Source organism: Platalea leucorodia (genome assembly GCF_965183815.1).
Source record: "Platalea leucorodia genome assembly, chromosome: Z".
Taxonomy (NCBI): domain Eukaryota; kingdom Metazoa; phylum Chordata; class Aves; order Pelecaniformes; family Threskiornithidae; genus Platalea; species Platalea leucorodia.
Window position 1 is genome coordinate 14,385,104 of NC_138858.1, and position 17,302 is coordinate 14,402,405.

At 38.9% G+C, this 17,302-nt stretch overlaps 1 protein-coding gene across 4 annotated transcripts in view; it reads left to right on the forward strand.

Moving 5' to 3' along the window:
• The window catches only part of SLC1A3 (solute carrier family 1 member 3), a gene marked incomplete at both ends in the record, with an annotated part of 68,996 nt that overhangs the window by 35,240 nt on the left and 16,454 nt on the right, over nt 1–17,302 (forward strand). For 3 of the 4 annotated variants that reach the window (XM_082335836.1, XM_082335837.1, XM_082335838.1), the window contains 2 exons: nt 13,004–13,208; nt 14,614–14,656. In XM_082335836.1, coding sequence (XP_082191962.1) covers nt 13,004–13,208; nt 14,614–14,656 — 248 coding nt within the window. The remainder of the gene's footprint in view (nt 1–13,003; nt 13,209–14,613; nt 14,657–17,302) is intronic. The other variant, XM_082335839.1, reaches the window with a different exon arrangement.

Genomic DNA, 17,302 nt, shown 5'->3' on the forward strand with positions numbered 1-17,302 from the left:
TGCACCAAAGTCAATACAGTATTGTCGATAATGTCTTTCAGGACAAACTTTCCCAGATTGAGATGTTCTGTTGACATTGCTGACTCCACTGACGTAGATAGATAACTGAGCTCATTTTTTATCAATATGAGGAGCGGGATAGCAACAGCAGCATGGAGCTCCATTCAGGTGATTTATGTTGTTTTATGTGAATACAACTTGGTGGAAATTAAAATTATACTTGAGGTGTGAGAGGAGAAAAGTCAGTGAACAAAGTGCGAATCCACCAAGAACAGCCCATGGAAGCATACATACTGTTGCAAAATAGCACAAACTGAAAAAATGCCTGACACATGGGAAGGAATGCAATAAACTAAAGGGATTACAAGAACATGTAAACACCATCAGGGTGTGTGTAAAGTAGATAAAAAGGAAAGCGACAGCTCCATGAGCAGCTCAGATAAATTCTCTGAAATATCCACTGATAAAACAACACCAGATGAATGAACTTCTGGCTTGAAAGCAAACTGAAAATTTATCACTTTTAAGTTGGACACAGATGCACCAATTAGTGTTGTGTCACTGACAAGATTTCTAAAAAAAAAAGAGCAATTATTAGTAAACCTGGTACAAGGATAGATAGTAGCTACTGCAACAACAAAAAATATGCAGGATTCTTTGGTGAGTGGGCTGTTACCAGAGTAACTTCAGATTACTCAAAAAAATCAAGTCTTGTTAAACATAGCTAAAGGCAATGTGACACTGTTCTTTTCCAAATTACCTTAATATTGCCAAATTAGCAAAGAAAAGATGATCTCAGAGTCCTAAAAATTGTGCTAAAATTAAAATTCCAAGCAGAAATCCAAAGGTCAGGTTATTACCAGATGTGTTAGTAACACACTACCGTTAGTTCAAACCTTAATTGAGTTATATCCAACTGGGCAAAGCTTCTTTCCAAATGATGGCTGCTGTCTGAACTCTATAAAATTAATTTAAAAGGTTAATCTTAACTTTGGAAAGGGACCTGGGGGTCCTGCTGGACATGAAGCTCAACATGAGTGAACAGTGTGCTGCTGCAGCCAAGAAGGCCAATAGGATGCTGGGTTGCATCAACAAGGGCATCACCAGCAGAGACAAAGAAGTCATTATCCCACTCTACTCAGTGCTTGTCAGACCACACCTGGAATGCTGTGTACAGTTCTGGTCCCCGCTACACAAAAAAGATGTGGACAGGCTGGAGGGGGTCCAGAGAAGGGCCACCAAGATGGTCAAGGGTCTGGGAAGCCTGACATATGAGGGTAGGCTGAGAGAGCTGGGCTTGTTCAGCCTTGAGAAAAGGAGGCTTAGGGGTGATCTCATCACCATGTACCAGTACTTAAAGGGGAGCTACAAAGAAGATGGAGACTCCCTTTTTACAAGGAGTCACATGGTGAGGACAAGGGGTAAGGGGTACAAGTCACTCCCAGGGAGATTCCGATTGGACACGAGAGGTAAATGGTTCACAATGAGCCCAGTCAATCATTGGAATAATCTCCCCAGTGAAGTGGTTGACTCTGCTACGCTGAACATGTTTAAGACTCAGCTGAACAGGGTGCTGGGCCATCTCGTCTAGACTGTGCTCTTGCCTAGAAAGGCTGAACCAGATGATCCTTGAGGTCCCTTCCAACCTGGTATTCTATGATTCTATGGTTTAGTGTCCGATCCTAGTGGACAATCATCCAAATAAAAGACACTATCACTGCAATAGTCTATTATTGGAAGTTTTAGCAAAGAAGCCAAGAACACCCTGGCCAACAATAGTGGATCACATTTTGAGTGAGAAAGTGATGCCTCCAGCATAGGGCTGTGACAAGCTACAGATCAGTACAATCCCATACCCCAAATCCCATACCATTTTCCACCTAGAGATATGTCTCTATCTTTTTTTAGATGGGAAACCTTAATTTTCCATTGTTTAAATCTTGCACCTCTCTGACTAGAATTATGTTCACTTCATTTTTCTAGCAATTCAACCGAAGTGTCACTTCAGATATCTGTTACATACCAAAGATGTAAAAGCAAATGCATTTTTACATTAGACTGCGTTACTATCTACTGTTCCTTTACGGATACCTCTAATCTCACATCTGTATTCTCAAGTGTGTCATATTATTTTTTCAGTAGCAGCTAAAGTAGATCAGGAACGATTTAGCATAGTAAATAGTTTACATCCTCATCACATGGTATACAGCCAGTCAGATAACAAAAGCACTGTACATTTGTGGAATGTTGTTTAATAAGTGCTGCGCATACAAAAACATGTCTGTGAAGGACTCCAGGCACAGTGTGCCAAAACTCAGGCCAGCATTTTAGCAGATTAAAAGCTTCCACATGTATTTTAAGAAATTGCATTATGGATTTTTATGGAGCACTAAGTAATGTGCTTAACACCATCCAGAAGGCAAAGGTATCTTTATCAGTTGTATCTTGCTAGGATGCAGTGCATTTCATGTTTAAAGTAGATATTTTTGGCAATATGTCAATATGTTCAGAATAAGTGAAAATTAATATTTTCATCCTTGGGGAATAGGGTAGAAGTCTTGCAACTGCTAGCACATTTATTTCAGTCTTGTAACAACATGTCCTGTAGGATTCAAGCTAATTTAATGTGCTTTGGCTTATCAGCTACCACAATTAACTTTTTTCCTAATTAAACTGAAATGATTTACCATGTTACATTATGCTTTTTCTTAAGCAAATGTGCTCATTTTTTCACTCCTGATACAGAAAATAAGCAGCTTTATGCCCAACATAAGAATCCCATTTCCAGGAAAGCTTAGTCCAAATGTCTGGACATAAAAGTATGTCTTTTTAGAAATGTACTGTGCAGGTAGCAGCAGTGTTTTGTTACCAAAAAAATTGTGAGCTGCTATTTTCTGTGTTCCTGGGTCTCTGATTCTTGGCTTGAGGACAGTCAGTCCTTTGTACTCTGTTATTACAATGAGGTAACCAAAGAAAGAGAGTCTTGGTTTGAGACTGTCAGCTGTTACTAATCACTGCTCCATGGCTTGCTGTGAATCCCTGCTTGCCTCTCCCTCCTGCTCTGCTTAGCACACATAAAGAAGATAAATTACTCCCTAGTTTCCCTTCAAAAAGCATATTGTTTGGCACATTCCAGTACTGTGAGCAAAAGATGGAATAATGTGAAGAGTTAAATGGGTATCTAAACAGCCCCACAGCAGGGTCCTTCTCAGGCAGATGTGAGTTTCAGGAAATGTACTTTCTGACTGGTTCTCCAAATGTATTCTGTTGTATTGCAAACCTGAAAAGTAAATCAACTACACTTTTCAGAATAGTAGAGCATATTCCTGCAAGAGGTTTCCAGTAGTAACGCAAATAACACTGACACTCAATAAATGCAGCATCTAAGTGTACCGTATTTATGTATTTTATTTTGCTGGGACGTGTAATACTTTGGTGTCTATAAATTATTTAGCAACAACAAACACAGTCTGGGGAGGTTTGTGTAATTCTTCCCTGTCCTCACTGACTGACACTGTCCTGACACAGAGAAGTATTTTAAAGGAAGACTCATAGAATCATAGAATAGTTTGGGTCAGGAGGGACCTTTAAAGGCCATCTAGTCCAACCCCCCTGCAATAAGCAGGGACATCTTCAACTAGATCAGGTTGCTCAGAGCCCCGTCCAACCTGACCTTGAATGTTTCCAGGGATGGGGCACCTACCACCTCTCTGGGCAACCTGTGCCAGTGTTTCACCACCCTCATTGTAAAAAATTTTTTCCTTATATCCAGTATGAATCTACCCTCCTTTAGTTTAAAACCATTACACCTTGTCCTGTCACTACAGGCCCCACTAAAAAGTCTGTCCCCATCTCTATTATAAGTCTCCTTTAAGTACTGAAAGGCTGCAATAAGGTGTCCCCGCAGCCTTCTCTTCTCCAGGCTGAACAACCCCAGCTCTCTCAGCCTGTCCTCACAGGGGAGATGCTCCATCCCTCTGATCATTTTTGTGGCCTCCTCTGGCCCTGCTCCAACAGGTCCATGTCCTCCTGTGCTGGGGACCCCAGAGCTGGACGCAGCACTGCAGGTGGGGTCTCACCAGAGCGGAGTAGATTAGAGGGTCAGAATCACCTCCCTCGGCCTGCTGGCCACGCTGCTTTGGATGCAGCCTGGGATACAGTTGGCTTTCTGGGCTGTGAGAGCACATTGCCAGCTCATGTCCACCCCCAAGTCCTTCTTGGCAGGGCTGCTCTCAATCCCTTCATTCCCCAGCCTGTATTGATAGTGGGGGTTGCCCCAACCCAGGTGCAGGACCTTGCACTTGGCCTTGTTGAACCTTGTGAGGTTCACATGGGCCCGCTTCTCAAGTTTGTCCAGGTCCCTCGGGATGGCATCCCGTCCCTCAGGTGTATCAGCCACGCCCCTCAGCTTGTTGTCATCTGTAAACTTGCTGAGGGTGCTCTCGATCCCATTGTCTGTGTCACTGAAGATTAATATCAGTAACTGTAATAGTACTGGTCCCAGTACGGACCCCTGCGGGATGCTGCTTGTCACTGATCTCCATCTTGACATTGACCAATCAAGTTATTTGTGCATAGAAACAAGAAAAGTAAGAAGTGAGCAAGGCTCACAAGGCATCCTACCATGAAAATAGTTAGGGTGAAAATAGCAACTGATTTGAACTTCAAGCTCAAGAAATGTCTAACCAAGACTATATAATAGATTTCCCTGCTGTATCACAATGCTATACCTGATGGCCCAGGAAATACTTTCCAGAATCGATTACTGTTGTATTTTTTTATAAGGTAAGAACTAATCATGATGCACTGAAACAAAGTAGAGTTTCATAAACTGAAGTTCCTCCACTGAAAGAGCAGTATCAGTGATGAATAAGAACAAAATGGTCTTTCATTATTCATGGTTAACTGTAAAGCCACTAGAGATTACTTGGGCCTTTACCATTTACAACAGTCAGTGATGTTCTGACATTATCTTACCATGGTTTCACAAACATTTTCCTTGTAATGAATAAACTGTGGCTAGAAGAGCATGTATTTGCAGCCAAGAGGAGGAAGGATGAAAAAACATGGTCAGTTACAAAATATTTTCCCGTAACAAGAGTTAGAAAGGGATGGAGGCAATATATTTGAAGCTAGCATGCATTACACCTATTTGCTAGCATATTTTTACACTGTTTCCATCAAGAAGCATAGGACCAATATTCAGTTTGCATCACTTTTGCACGTGCAAAAGCTTTCACAATCACTGAGAGGTATGCAGCATCCACATTTAGGTATATTTCAAAACAAGTGCTCTATGAATATCAGAAATAAGTAGGTATGGTAGGGTTAGGTTAACATTAACATAGAAAAGGTTTTTGTCATCACATATAACCTTTCTCCTCACTGTGGTAGTGGAGAATCCACAAAGAAAGGTACATCGCTTTATTGAAGTGCTTCTGTGGACACTTCTACATGTTGTTAAGTCCCATCTTTCTGCTAAAGTCTGTGATTTCTCTAATTCGCTCATGCAATGAGATTTTTTTCTTATGTGTAACAGAAACGTGTGTGTATCTTTGTAAGTGTATATTTTTATGCTGATTTGTTTTGAAGGTAGTGCTGGTTTGAGTAGCTGTGGCCATCCAGAGCTCTCCTCAGCCCAGGTGCTCTTTCACACACCCTTGTTCTCTCCTTGTCATCAAATGGTGGATGGTGTTTGCTTAGCTACCCGGTGAGAGCAGAACCAGCTTAAAGATAAGCAGGAGGAAGTAAGGAATGCTTAACTTGCTTTAGCAGCGCTGCTGCCAAAGAGCAAAGGATGCAGTTTAACAATACAGCCAACTTGAAGTAATGGCAAACTGCTGCCAAAATGCTAGTTTTCTGTCCCCACACATGGTCTCTTCCTGCTTCTCTTGTGCGAACCCTGGTGTTCATATGACACAATTCTGAGATGATTCAGAATGACAAACTGATAGAAAAACTAACCCTACGAACCCCAAGGTTAATTGTTTTCTGGTGGCAAGGGATGGGGCAGAACTACAGAGCTGTGGGGCAGGTTTAGTCCTTTAGAAGACACTCTTAGCCATTTCATTGTCTCATTGAATTGCATTACTATATCCCAGCCATGGGTTTCATTAGTCAGCTTGGCTTAATTACAGTCATGTAATTTTGGATCAAATACAACTGCTAATTTTGCTGTGAGATATTTGCCCAATGTTCTTAATGGATCTGGAAAAACTAATAAAATACCCAATGTTATTATTTAAATTTCCATATTTAAATAAGGAAAAGTCAAACTGAGATTTGGGGGCAGTTTGTCCCATCAATTCATGCAAAAAGGCATACAGAGCTATATTTCAGACATGTATCTGGCTTCAGGAAGTCATTAACTGTATTGATTTAATATTAATTAACTTCACCAATGCATATAGTTCTTTGAAAATGTTACTTAGCTTTTTTCTTTGCAATTTTATTCTTTTACTGCTACTGCTATTAAAAATTATAATCTAGAGTCTGGACTAATTTTGGACCTGATCTTGTGAAGGGCTCGGTTGTCAAAGCTTTAAATATTATTTAACTTTTGTTTTCTGGGAATGCTCAGCACCTCTCAGGACATGATCAGCAGTCATCAGAATAAAGCTCTAGAGCTTAATCATGTTAATTGAACTCAGGCAATACTTCCACTGTCTTAACCTAACTATTGCTTTTCCTTACAATTTTACTGTCGGCATATTTTACCGTGACCTTGCACAGTGTTATTCATTTCCACAAATCCTCGTCAACATACACAAAAGGGATTGTTCTCATGGTCTCACACTGAGAGTTTACTCATCACACAGTGCTTAGTGGACACAGGGGGTCGGGAGTAGCCCATTTAAGACTGCTTCATTAGGGGAGTGAAAGACAACCTTAAAGAAATAAAATTAGGGCAACAATCCTGAGTCAACAGTTGCCATTACTGCTGTTCCACCATAGGAGTCCTTAACAAGCAACTGCAATTTCCTTATGAAGAGACTGTAAAAAATAATCAGGAAAATAATTAGCAATAAAAAGATACTCTGTTCATAATGTTTTGTTTTTAAAGACTGAGTCCAAAACATCTAAAGGAAATTTATATAAAAATCTACATTAGCAAGGAAGTGCCATCTGTTCAGTTCTAATATGTTTAGTAAAGAAAGAATTCATCACCATCACAGAAATTGCCTCTTTTTTATTTCCAGTAGTCAATATGTATGAGGACCAGAATGCACAGTTTGTTCTACACACTCATTTAGAATGGGTTCATCATTTTATATATTTGCAACAACATATCGTTATGACTCGGCAGGATTCAAACTTAGAGGCGTTCAGTCATGTGCCCACAGGTGGTAGCCTCATGCCAGTGGCTCCTTACCCAAGTACCCGCACCAGGGCTCTGAACCTGCAGTTCCGCTTGTACTGAGCAGGATTACTACTATCCTATGAGGAGCAGTTGAGGACTCTGGGTTTGTCTAGTTTAGAGAAAAGGAGGCTGAGGGGTGACCTCATTGCTCTCTGCAGCTTCTTGAGGAGGGGAAGGGCAGAGGGAGGTGCTGAGCTCTTCTCCCTGGTATCCAGTGACCGGACGCGTGGGAATGGTTCAAAGCTGCACCAGAGCAGGTTTCAACTGGACATTAGGAAGCATTTCTTCACAGAGAGGGTGGTCAAACCCTGGAACAGGCTTCCTAGAGAGGTGGTCAATGCCCCAAGCCTGTCAGTGTTTAAAGGGGCATTTGAACAGTGCCCTTAATAACATGCTTTAACTTTTGGTCATCCCTAAACTGGTCAGGCAGCTGGACTAGGTGATTGTTGTAGGTCCCTTCCAACAGAACTAGACTATTCTATATTTTAAAATTTCATCATTATGCATCAAAAGGAACTTTAAAGAAACCAAAAGTTAAAAATTCTGTGGGCAAAATGTTAGATTCTCTTGTTACAAACACAAGAATTTTAGTATAGGAAAGCAAACACATAAACTTTTTATTTTTTCCAGAAGTTTCTAAAGGGCAGCAAAAAGATTTCAGAAACAGAGACTTTCAAGATGAAAAGCAGTAGCTGAGAATTTTAACTGTTTTCAAACTGAAATTATACACATGCATATATACATACACACACATGCACACCCCCTCCCCCCAGTGACAGAGTCTTGCTTACTCTGGCAAATTATAAAATCACTGAAGGTACTAGGATTAATCCTAAGTAGTGACTGTTTGTTTTTTTTTTTATGGAAAAGCAAAAGAAAATTAATCTTGCTACTTGCCCAGTTCTTCAGTGGCATGCTACTTACTCTTGAGTGTGAAGAAAAAGATCCCATTTAAAAAACTGCTAGTTATGGGCACTGATTCAGCAAACCACGTTAGTTAGTTATTAATGTTAAAGACAAATACAAGTCCAAGAATGCTTTGCTGACTAGGAGCTTACACACAGAAATAGGGCCTCAGCCATACCAGCTGCCAACCAGTTATCATTGTGGTAAATATGCATATTCCATCTAATTGTGTAAATATGTATAGTCCTTCTTTCTAAAAAAAACTCACAAGCAGAAACTTTTAGGTACTGTAACAGGAAAATTAGGTATATGATTAAACTCAAATCTCAGACTGAAACAGCTCATAACTTATGACTTGAGGACATTGGACTCTTCTGCAAAGATTCAGTTGATGCAGTTGTGCTAATTAAAGGGAGAAAGTGTTCTGAAGTTGTAGGACTTTTTAGCATAGGCTCTGCTTTTTGGCTTTTAAAATAATTTCTTGGAATTTATTTTTGAACAAGCAGATCCAAAGCTATTATTGGCTTAAATGTTATCTAAAGAAAACCAGCTCAGTATATTTTACCTTTGATCTTACTGAGGAGTACAGTACCATCCTTCTGCATTAGTGTGCCCTAGTATAATCCAAGATTACACATAGATTATGGACAGCATGCTTTCGATGTCAATAAAATTAAAAACAATAGAAGCAACTCTGGATTTGTAAATTCTAGAATTCTGTATAATCTAGAATCATAAGTACAATATAAAAAAAATATAATTGACAAAAAAACCAGTCATAGTATAGTAGCTATTCAGGAACACTGCTGCAGCATTAGTTCATGCTAATTTGCAGAACCATGATCAAGTCAGGTGAACATTCAGAACTATCAGACGAACAATTCAGAATTTTTAACAAGTTGCCCTAACTAGATTTTTTCTCCTTTTCCCTGCATCTTTTCTCTCTCTTCTTCCTTCTCTTGTAATTACATACTTACTTATTTGATGCCTTTCCTACACCCTAAAATATTTTCATTTCTTCTCCAACACCTTTCTTAAAGAACAACATAGTGCTTTGCTTTTTGACCTGACACTCTGGAGCACTCCTTGTCATGTCTATATTTCACCCACAGTGTGACTGATTTCTCACTTACTTCTCAAGAAAGGGAAAGAGTAGGTGAAGGGAGAGGACAGGGGTAAGGATTTGGGTTTGTTTGCGGTTTTACAGACTTATGCCTGCCCCCTTCTTTCTTCTCTCCCCTTCCTCTCTCTCTGCCTCCCTCCCTCCCCATCGATACTTAAAAAATCATTCCCATTCATGTTGTGTGCACACACACGCTGGGAGAAATTACAGGCGCTCTGCTCCAGGTTGCCTTGACAACTTCAAAGCATCCCTGTGCATGGGGACCGGTGGCACAGTGAAGTTTCCCAGGCCTCCTGGGGAAGAGGAGGGGAGAGGATGAGAGGAGGCAGAGGTGCTGGAGCCAGCAGCCATGTGGAAGAGAGGAGGCAGAGGTGCTGGAGCCAGCAGCTGTGTGGAGGAGAGAGCAGCAAGCAGTATGAAAGAGGCACATACATCTCCTGCAGGACAATAGGGACTTTGCTGGCTGGCTGTGAAAGAACACACTGAGGATACAATAGTCTGTGACACATGAAAGCTTTGGAGTGAACTTTATTGCTTCTCCATTAAGGACCCTTCCAGAGTCCCATTCAGCTCTCAGAAATCTTGTCAACTTCTTAAAATGTAAAGAAAACAAACCCCTTCATTTTCTCATGTTTTCAAAACAGATTTAGAATATTTTTTTAGATAATTCTTCTTGTTGGTATGCTGGAAGCTTTTGCAGTTTCAGCCCTGGATAGTACCGAGTGTCCCTCTTGTGAATTCCCTGACTTCCCATTAATTCCAGTGGGAGGGAAGGCTGCCCAGCAGCTCCCCAGTAAGGACTCTCTGAGGTGAGAACTTGCTTCCTCCTCATATAGCTTTTGTTCATACTTTGGCCTGTCATCCCTCTGCTTTGAATGTCACAAGTGGTTAGGGCTCAAGAATAGAGGCATTGCTGTTCCCTACTTTCAAGCTGAGAAGTCATTTATATGATAAGCAAGAGCAAGAATGACCCTGAGCAACCTAAAATAAGGGGCCATGTCGTCACAGCCAGAGTGCATAATAGGAAACCAAGCTGGAAAGCAGCTTATAAAGAAAAGAGCATGACTCTTGCTCCCTGACATACCACTTGCACATGGTTCACCACTCAATCCCAGAATCAATCCAAGAAATAAATAGGATCACAAGCTCTAATCCTTCAACACAGAAATCTTTAGTGGTAAGATATGCCCTGCACTGACTCCTCGTGATTTTTGGAATATAGGAGACTCAATCTAGTATCAAATGTGGAGTACAAAGAAAGATAAGGCTTGGTTAAAGCAGTAAGCACATATGCCTGCGAACCCTCACATGACAGTGTTCAGCATCTGGTCCTGAATCTATTACCTGGCAAGGGCAGGATACTGGGAACCAAGTGATTTGACATCTGTGCATTTCCCAAACTTCCCACCAAACTATATAGGTTAACCTTTTCATGCTCAGGATGTAAACCAATTTTAAAGTTGATCTTAGCTAAAATGAAAAAGTACACAGCCCGTTGCTTCTACTTTAGAAACAGCAAGTAAGAACATAAAACTGCAATTAAAATACACAAAGATAAAGTTGATTGGACTAGTATGCATGCATTCTTTTTTCACTTTTTAAATTACATTTAATTTTAAATTACATACTGATACTTTAAAAAAAAAACTTGTAACAAATGCTGTCTGATATAAACATTGTGCAACTCACTAGAAGATCTGAAATTCTCCAAAAATTATTAAATTTATTTTTATGCATTGGTTAATTATATTTGCATTATTTTGCATTTGCATTATTTTGAGGATGCTCAAAATATAACCGATCCTCATCCACTGACAAGAGGGCTACAGGACTTACTTCCTGTTTGTAAAGATAAGAAAACTATTTATTACTTGATAGTATTTACCATTGTCCTCACGGAATTTCAAAACAAACTTAAACTTACCACAAGCATTATCATCCAGTTTTACAGATGGAAAAGCTGAGCAGAGAAATGAAGGATCAAGTGTTTCAAATGTTGGATTTCCGTTCTCAGTTTCTTATTATGCCAGTAACACTTTGCACTCCCACTGCAATGGCACATGTAAATCAAGCAATTCTAGTGATTTCCCTTTGCAATTCATTTTGTGGGTACAAATCTTACTGGCTCTAATGGCTTCTGACAAAAGGACAGGCAAACACTAGCTTAAATGAAAGGGTAAGTATGAAGCATGTGATTGGTTTTATACTTTGAAGATTTGATCAGAGCCTGGAACACAGCCTTGATCTCAGTTACATCAGTGACTAGAGTACGTTCACTGTAACTCCAGTAGCACATATTTCCTCCTTTAGAAGAGAAACAGAAGTAGGATATATCTACAATGATTTCAGAAAACATTTACTTTTGCCAGGTCATGATTCTAGTTTTATGTTTCCATATTATTTATATTCATGCAGTCCTGTTGTCTTATTTTAAATGCTTTCTTCTCTGAAACAGGTACCCAGAACAGAAGGTGGTCAACTTTCATTGCATTTTATATGTTCAAAGACGGCATCTAGATAAACGTGTGGGAAGTCCACAGAAGTCTGGATTAGATGGTGCCATATAGGGGTGCATAGGAGGAGATAATAAAGCAAAGAGATCCTTTCCTGACCTCTCTTTTCATTCTGCACTTTGAAAGCTTGATACGAACAGGAAGCATCAACACTGTTTTGAGACAGATGGTGTAGCCCTCCAGATGAAGTATGGGGAAATTATTGTCTACTTGAAATTGTAAGAAGAAGGAGCAAGGGAGCATTTTAAGGAGAAGAACACTAGCTGCACCTTCTGGGAAAGAGAAAGAACATTTCCATTTCTGACAGTCTTCATGAGCCACTCCTTCTCAGAGATTCAGAGCCTTTCCCTGGCAGAACTGCACCTTCATTTAAAAAACACAGTGCAGCCCTGTTGGTGCAATCTGATGAACAAACACTTTAGCAGGTGCCATAGTGAGCACCCTAGTATTCACATTAGATCAGATGCATTAAGACGAGCCAAGAATTAGGATTAATGCTGCAGGTTTTGCAAAGCTTATAAAAGACTCTAAATGCTTATTCATACAATAGTAAGGATTTTCTGAAACAAGCTAACAGCATTTTATCTGTTTTAAACTCCCATGGCTTGGGACAGAGGTAAACTGAGGTCATTCCACTAGGGACTGAAGAAAACTCTTCATACACATTAATTGTAGCAAACATTACCAACATTACTTGAGAGTACTCTGTTTTCTTTCTTACTATTACAAATCAGGTGCAGCACATTTCTAAGGCACATTTTTCAGACTATGGTAACTATGCTAATGAAAAACAATGAATTGGCTCACTGGAATACAGGGAGTGCCACACTGCATCAGACCTATAATCTTTGCTTTCAACAGTGTTAACAAAGCACAGAAAGCTGTAACTCTTGTAATAGAAAATTATGTCATAACAAGCATTAGGGGTGGGATGGGAAGACAGTGGCACTATGAGTTGCAAGAGAGGGCCAGCTTACCTCAGGTAGCTTCAAATGTACTGGTCATCAAAACTCTTTCTACAAAACCATTTTCATCATGCTGAGTTCATACTCTTTATTCACAACTGTTTGAGGTGAATGTCCTTGTGCTTAAATTTACTAGGAATTGCTGCCCTGGATAGTAAAGCATCAGGGAAGATGGGAGTCCGAGCAGTAGTCTACTACATGAGCACTACAATCATTGCTGTACTGATCGGTATAATCATTGTGGTCATCATCCACCCTGGGAAAGGTACTAAAGAAAACATGCACAGAGAAGGCAAAATTGTGCAAGTGACAGCAGCAGATGCCTTTCTTGATTTAATCAGGTATGACTATGGTATTGCACATTTTCTGTACCAGTAGCAACAACAGTAATATTTTGGTTCACATGAGAACAAAAGTAGAGAATTTTAGACAGTGACTGCATAAACTAGCCAAATTTCTTTCAACTGTGTGATACCAATACCTGTAACCCCTACAACGCTACAAAAGAACACATGGATTTATTTTCAAAACAAGCTGTTGCAAGGGAAGAAACTGCTTTTAATATTCAAAGAAAGATTCTTGCTTTCATGCACAAAAGAAAGACTTCTGTTCCGCTATCTGCATGGGTCTTTTTCCCTCCTTCCATAGCACAATCCTTACTACCAAATTCCTCTGCTTTCCTTTACTTCCAACTTCCAATGGTTTTCTCACTTCACTTGAATCCCTGATTCAGCTATTCATCTTAATTTTGAATTGTAGCTGCCAATCTGGGTGCATCTACTCAACTTGTTAAATTGTATGGATGGGAAATAAGTTCCAGGAACAGGCAAGTAAAATGCTTGAAATAGAGGGGCACAGATATAAAATCGTGTTTTCTCCTTGCTCAGAGATTCTGCAATGCCTCTTTTATAGAGCTGTTATGTCACAGATGTATTCCAGGGAGTAGGGAAGCTGAGGTTTTGAACTCGGGAGCTTTTCCACAGGTAAAGCCACCAAAATTTTGTGTTCCACTAACCCATTTGGAGAAGCCAGAGACATGGAGAAAGGCCTCCAAGAGTCATGCTGCCAGGAAGGGGGACTTCAGAAAGACCCATGAAGAGGTTTGCACTCAGATTCCTCAAGATTTATTCAGTTAGGCTGCTTCTAATTCCTTCAGAAATGTCACCATTCTGGAAAGCAAAGAAACAAACCCCCATATGTAACAAGTATACACACACATATATAATTATATGTGTACATCTTATTATTAAAGAATACCCAAACTTCAGAAATATTTCTTAATCATGACAAGACTTTAAATCGAGTGATAAATGTAATGATGTACTAGGCTACGTGACTACAAAAAGATGTCTGAGAAGTAGAAACGCATTAAATATTAATAACTTCTTTATTAATCCAGACACAGAAAGCATTAATAAGTACAAAATTAAAACTCAGCACTGACCCACAGAGCTTTGTTCATTTGGTAATTTAGCTAATATTCTGCTCCATAACCAGACCTGCTATACAATATTGGGTACAGAGGTTGCAACTGCCAGGATCTATCCAACCCTACTACATTTTGTCCTGATAAAGCTAACCAGGCCAATGATATATGCAAAGCTCTACTCACTGTATACGTAATTACATATTTGTCTTGGGATTCCTTTGAAAATTAGCTGGTCAATTCTTTTATTAGCTGTGCCCCTACTTAAGATATTACTAGAGTCTTATTACTTCTCATGTTATTTTCTTTCTTTTTCACAGAAATATGTTCCCTCCAAATCTGGTGGAAGCTTGCTTTAAACAGGTAAAAATGTTTCATTATTTCCAACTAAAACATAACAAAGTAAGAAATTGAAATGTAATAGCATTTTCTTTTGGAATATCACATAGTTGTACTTAGAGCAGAAACAAATCTTATGTATGCCAGCTGTCAAAAAGACCCAAACCAAACCAAAAAAATCTGTGCTTTGTTTTCAGTAATATTGTCTCAGTATTTACTGTGATGAAGTGAAGAAAACACACCTTGCATAGCAAATAAAAAAATAAGTTTTTTCAAAATGTCATATTCTTAAGTCTACAGCAAGCTTCATTAAAGTCAATACAGAGTTTACTTTTCAAAAACAGTGTTATGTCAAATTGGAGATACTGAGATACACACCATCTGTGTACACACCAAAGACTGGAAGATGTTCAAGAATGTCTTGTGAGAAATGTTCGCAGCTTTGAAACAGAGGCAACAATTTGGTGGACATCAATAACAAGATCAAACTAGGGGACTTCTTGTCACCTGTAATAGGACTGCGTAGGAATGCTCTTTCTGTGTTACTTCCCAAATTCCCCTATCATTAGCCTGGTCTTAACCTTAACTGTTCTACAGAGAAAATAATAGTAACTAGTTACATTCCTTTTTTAAAAGGAGGACATTATAGACTCAGTGAAACCTATAATGTGTATTTCTATAATCTGATTACTTCATATTGACCCCACAGACAATCCTGAACTGATATTATTTACCAGTTATTGCTGTAGCAATAAAAAAAAGGTGAAATGTGGAGGACAAGCAGCAAGAGGACAAAGTAGAAACTTTCCAAAGTCCAGCTGAGTTACATCTTGCAGAAGAATTGAAAAGAAACAGTTTCATTTTCTTTAGTTATATAAACAGAGACCAATAAAAAGCAATGACTTTCTAGATTAAAGATTTGGTCAAGATTAAAGATAAACTAGACCCAGGTCCAAAACCAACAAATGCTCTGTCTCTGTTTTCAGTAAGGATGATGATGAACTCAGGACAGTAATGCAGAAGAGCAGTATGGAAATACAAAAGTCTGTATCTAAACTAGAAACAAAATTCAAAGAATTTAATGTAATAAAATCAGGGAAAGATATCATCTTTATCTCAAAATAATGAAAGAATTAGGGCATAAAGTTACAGATCTAGCAGCAAGTATTTTTAATAAATCTCTCAAGTTGGGAAGTTATTATTGATAACTGGTGAAAGCAACCATAGTGCCTTTCAAATTGCAATTTCAAAAAGATTTGGGAATTGATTTAAGCAGTTAGTAACCCATTAGCTTGATCTCAGTTGTACTGAAAGATATAAGTACCTTGAAGGAAAAAGTAAAGATTTTGTAATAAATGAAAATGAAAAATACATGGGGGGGGGGGGGGGGGGGAATAAAGAATAATACAAGTTTCTGAAACATAGATTGTACCAGAATAACCCTCTGCCTTTCTTCCACAAGATTGCTCATTTTCTTCTTTCTTTTTTTCTTTTTTGTGCCACAGAAGTGCAATGGGTCTGATCTCTTTGGACTTCTGTAAACCAGAGTTTTTAACATGAGGGAAGTGAAATATTTGAGCAGGGAATAAGATTATTGTAAGAATTTTAAAATTTGTGGAGATAGCAATGAAAGTTGCTGAAGGACTGGGCATGCTTCAATTGATATTTTTGTGAATGACATTGCCATAAGATGCAGACAATGAAATTTACAGATAACAAGAAAGTCCAAGCACTTTATATTGAGGTATCTAACAAATGCCAAAGAAGGTGGTATATCCCTGGCACACTGTAATACTATAAAGTCACAACAACAAAGTGAATTGGCTCTTGCAGACATTGGCATGTTTGGTTATTTCTTTGTGGCCCTTCATCACATGTGAAATAAACATTTAGAAATTAACAGTAATTTCTGCTTTGAGATGGGAAGTCATCATCAGAAAGAAAAAAAAAATAAACCCCCTCTAATTTAGCTCTGAGATATATTAGGTGACATAACTCCAAGAGAGGAAATAAAGCCAGAGGAATGTGACTGTCTGGAATACAGAGTATATTCAAGACATTACATTCATAGGAAGATTCATGCAAAATGAGCTCAATGGAGAGAGGGGTTGCTGGGATTATCAGAAGAACACAGTGTATAAAGCAAAAAGAAGCTTGATTTAAAAATATTCAGGTACAAAAACCACAGTGGGAACAGAGCTGTACAAGGTAAAGAAAAATGCTTATACAAGAAGAAATGGAAATCACTGTGACTGAATTTAAAGTGAGAATTAGTAAGGTTTTTAACCTTCATTACCTAAAAGGTGAGGTCCTGGAAAAATCTTCAATTAGGAGTCATGGGAACAAACTACCTCACCAGTTTTAAGATACTGCTTGGAAAATTCTTTTGATAAAGTATCCTACAGCAACAGGAAACTCGACTCAGTGACTAGCAGTCCTAAATCTATGTTCTTAATTAAAGCTGTCCTGTAGATTCTGTTTACATTAAGTATATTGTATTTCTCATGTGTTTTATAGCTTGAAGGGATTTCCAAAAAATAGTTCAAAAAACAGGAAATGTTTAATTAAAGTTTTTTCTGACTTTTGGTAGGAGCTATGCTTACTGAAGCACCTGATACTATCACCTAGATTTTTAAGTATAAGTTATTTTGTTGCGGCAGATTTGTTAAG